This window comes from Rhea americana, unplaced genomic scaffold, assembly GCF_003343005.1.
Source record: "Rhea americana isolate MKP2758 unplaced genomic scaffold, rheAme1 scaffold_131, whole genome shotgun sequence".
Taxonomy (NCBI): domain Eukaryota; kingdom Metazoa; phylum Chordata; class Aves; order Rheiformes; family Rheidae; genus Rhea; species Rhea americana.
This window is the reverse complement of record NW_028185384.1, coordinates 2,424,320-2,428,166: the sequence shown is the minus strand read 5'-3', so window position 1 is coordinate 2,428,166 and position 3,847 is coordinate 2,424,320. Positions and strand designations below refer to the sequence as shown.

General features: G+C 38.8%; 1 protein-coding gene across 1 annotated transcript; it reads right to left on the bottom strand.

The window, feature by feature from the left end:
• Positions 1-242: 242 nt before the first annotated feature.
• On the bottom strand, positions 243-3,841 carry ARF6 (ARF GTPase 6). Its single transcript, XM_085297864.1, has one exon. The coding sequence runs from the start codon at positions 3,718-3,720 to the stop codon at positions 3,193-3,195; it is 528 nt and encodes a 175-aa protein (XP_085153990.1). The 5' UTR covers positions 3,721-3,841; the 3' UTR covers positions 243-3,192.
• Positions 3,842-3,847: the final 6 nt, after the last annotated feature.

Sequence of the window (3,847 nt, the reverse complement as noted above, 5' to 3'; positions counted from 1 at the left end):
CATAAATTTGACACTAAAGTTTGCTAAAAGACGACTATTAAGTTAGAGTATTAAAAAGTATCATCCTTTCCATTTATAAAAATAGTCACTCATCTAAGTCTCAAAAGAATTGCAGACAGGCTTTCAAAACTGTGAAATATAGAACAGAGACCTCTTTATGTTAGCAGAATGCACTACACCAGTACCATCTTGCCTCTTTCTGTTTCTCTCTTAATTAAATATAAGTAACATACCAGGAGAGCTCCACTGAATAATTGCTTTATTTTCTGCTTATTAGTTCTTTACCAACACTACAGCCATATTGAGAACACAAAATTCCTGTTTACTTTAGTCAGGGAGATCACAGTCTACAAACTCATTCACTTATCGGACACGATTAACGCCATTCAAAACTTACTCCATAAATTCACATGAACACAAATTGATGCACTTAAACTTCAGATTAGTTTTAAAATCATTGGATTTCTTATAGATTGCCACTTTATCCTACAGGCTATGTTTACTGCCTTATAGCCACTAGTTCATGGTAAGCTTCAGCTACAACCTATAAAGGACATTTTGAAAGTGAAAACTTTGTGTTTTGTTCAGTAGCAATGGCCATTTATTTTTGAAGTCTCTGCCACGTGTTTCAGTAACTTTTTTCTCCCTCAAAATTACATTAAAAAAAAAAACAGAAGCATAATCAGTTTCCTTTCCCCTACAAAAACAGAACATCTAAAGTAACAAAGTTACTAAGGAAATACAAAATTGTGAATTCAACTTAATGCAAAGTCTAGCAAAGAAGTCTGCCCCAGCATTTGAAGAGAAAATATAGTAAATCAACTTAGACTGAAAATGAAGTTATTTAAGTTTTCATTTTGACTGAGAATAAATTTAAGAAAGTTCAAGAACCATTAATAGAGCTTCAAGTTTTCCAGTTTAGGCATTTACTTTGTGCTTGGCTATTTTATTTATGCTCCAGAAGAAAACAGTAACCATATTCTTGTATTTTTAGTCTTTATACCACCACACTATTTGTTAAGTTACATCAACAGAAAAAAAAAGTTCATACGCTTATAAAAAAAGCTAGAAAATAGAGCAATGATATTCCAATGGCAAAAAGACGTAAGTGAAAAGTATCACCTACTCTTCTTTGTGACTGAGATTTAAGAGCTATTGTACTGTACATGAAGCTTGTTTTTCCAGACTCGTTAACTTGCACAGGTTTATAATCGATCAATGCTCTATCTTCTAGTATCAAGAACCCATTCAATCCCATTTTCAACCCACATTAAGATAAGTCTTCTTTTGGAATCATATTCTAAGGTAATTTAAATGGTCCAAAGCATTCAATTTCAGAAGTGAATTCAGTATTATCTTCCCATACATCTTTGGTAAGAGCTCCATATACAATGTATTTAGCATGCAGAGTAAACACTGCAGAAATGTAGTGTAATGCCCCCAATTTCATGTAAAAATCATACCCTTGAAAAAAAAAGGAAAAAAAAGCCATTTTCTTCTGGTTTTGTAGCATACATTCCTAGAATTCCCCAAATGAGTTTTAACTCCTTGAGGAAATCTGAAGTTAATCCTTAAGGCTGAATAAGAACCAGCTGCTTTACATTTTTTGCACCCAGTATTAATACTTGATTGAGATTTTATACTAATACAAATACTTGCTCTGGGTGGGGTTTTTTTTGCCAGTCACATTTGAAAACCGTGATATGGCAAATGAGCTGCTTGCCCTTTAAGAACTAGTTATGGAAGTTTACATTCATAGTCATATTCTCACTCTCTCCTCCCGCTCTCATTAATAGTTACTCAATGGGCTTCAGACATTCAGCGTAGCTCCTTTCATACAGGACTACAGCAACAACACGCTACCGAGACAGATGGCGAAGACTGCAACTATTTGCATGAGTTAAGTCTAGTCTTGTAAAACTAAACCCCTAAGTCACTTCGTCAAAAAAACAGTTATTGAGATGTCAGAATTACTGAGCTCTAGTAAAGCTTAGCACTAAACTTGCCCATTTGGGAGTCTACAAAATGGAAAAAATAGGGTTCTCCTTTCTCCAATATATGCATTTCAGAAGTAATGAAAAATCCTTTCAAGGTTTAAAAGATGTCATCAAGTGTCTTAAGATGAAAATGAAGCAATTTTTCTTTATCGCAAGACAGTAAAATCAGTGCTAGATTTTTGCCTAAACATTTGTGATTTAAATTAAAACTTGTCGCAATGCTTACACGTTATTGCTGCATTTTTCTGGAAGGAACACATCTTGCATTGAATTGGAGACTGACACAAGTAATAAAAACTGCAGCTGAACATCATTAAGTTTGCAATGCAAGACAAAAACTGAACAGCATATACCCTGGAACTATTACATCATTCATGTTGTATTTTCTATATGGTTGCTATGTAGTATGGGGAACTTATTTGCATCCCTTCTCATGCATGATGTATGGTTCAGAACTTCACAGCTGACATTTCAAAGCAGTTCTTACATTACCTAGTTAACATTATGCCTGATATGCACTTTGAACATATTACAATAGTATTCTCACTATCCGCCACTGTAGGCAAGATTTCATTTCATTATTAGTCTGAGATATGAAGACAGACTGAGAGTCACTAGTTAYAGATTAACAGAATTTTTTAAAAAAGTCCTTAATATAAAAAGACAGACTGCAGTTTGATTTTAAGCAATAATTTTCCATTTACTAGATGAAGTAGACCTATCAACATATTCTGCATGAATGCAAAAAAGTAGCAATCTACAGCAAGTGATAGAAGAAAAAATGTAATCAAAAAAGTAGAACCAGAAAGCATACACTGAAAATGGTTCCCCTCCCCCAACCATCCCCCAAAATAATCAAACCATTGTAAAGGCTATCAAGAGGAAGAAGAAGAAAAAAAAAAGTTACTTAGCAARTCTACAATGTGTCTTTCCCCTGTTTGCTGGAAGTCTGCCATAGCATCTAGTGCTTGTGTTCGTGTCACTTTTGGAGATTAGAGCATCCTAATGCCAAGCAAAAAGAGTTAAAACAGGAATCCAGTCAGTGTGTATAACGAAAGGGTGGTAACTGGAGAAAGGTGATCATAATCCTATGGATSCTTTTGTTTTACTTTTCAGTAGAGAATCATTCTTCCGGAAAGCCATGTGGGTTTTTTTTTTTTTTTAATTCTTTGTAGACTAAATAGTTACTCTCTCATTAGGATTTATAATTGGATGTTAACCATGTCAGCCCTTCATAGAGTCCATCCCCTGTGGTAGCACAGGAGGGCTGAACGTACCAATTCCTATCCCTGATTCGGGTCAGGCCCAGTTTCTCCTGGATTTCATGGGGTTTCATGGCATCGGGCAGGTCCTGCTTGTTGGCGAAGATGAGGATGATGGCGTCCCGCATCTCCCTGTCGTTGATGATGCGGTGGAGCTCCTGGCGGGCCTCGTCGATACGGTCACGATCGGCGCAGTCCACCACAAAGATCAACCCTTGCGTGCCCGTGTAGTAGTGCCTCCAAAGGGGACGGATCTTGTCCTGGCCCCCGACATCCCACACGTTGAACTTGACGTTTTTGTAAGTCACCGTCTCCACGTTGAAGCCCACGGTGGGGATGGTGGTGACCGACTGGCCCAGCTTCAGTTTGTACAGGATGGTGGTTTTCCCGGCCGCGTCCAGACCCAGCATCAGGATCCGCATCTCCTTGTTGCCGAAGATCTTGGACAGCACCTTGCCCATCTCGGCGGCATCCAAGGGGCCCGGCGCCGGCAGAGGGTGGGGGACGAGCGGCGACCCAGCCGAGCAGCCCGCGCGGGGCGGCGGCCCGGAGCGGAGCGGGGCCGGCGCGGCCCGGGGCGTCAGGGCA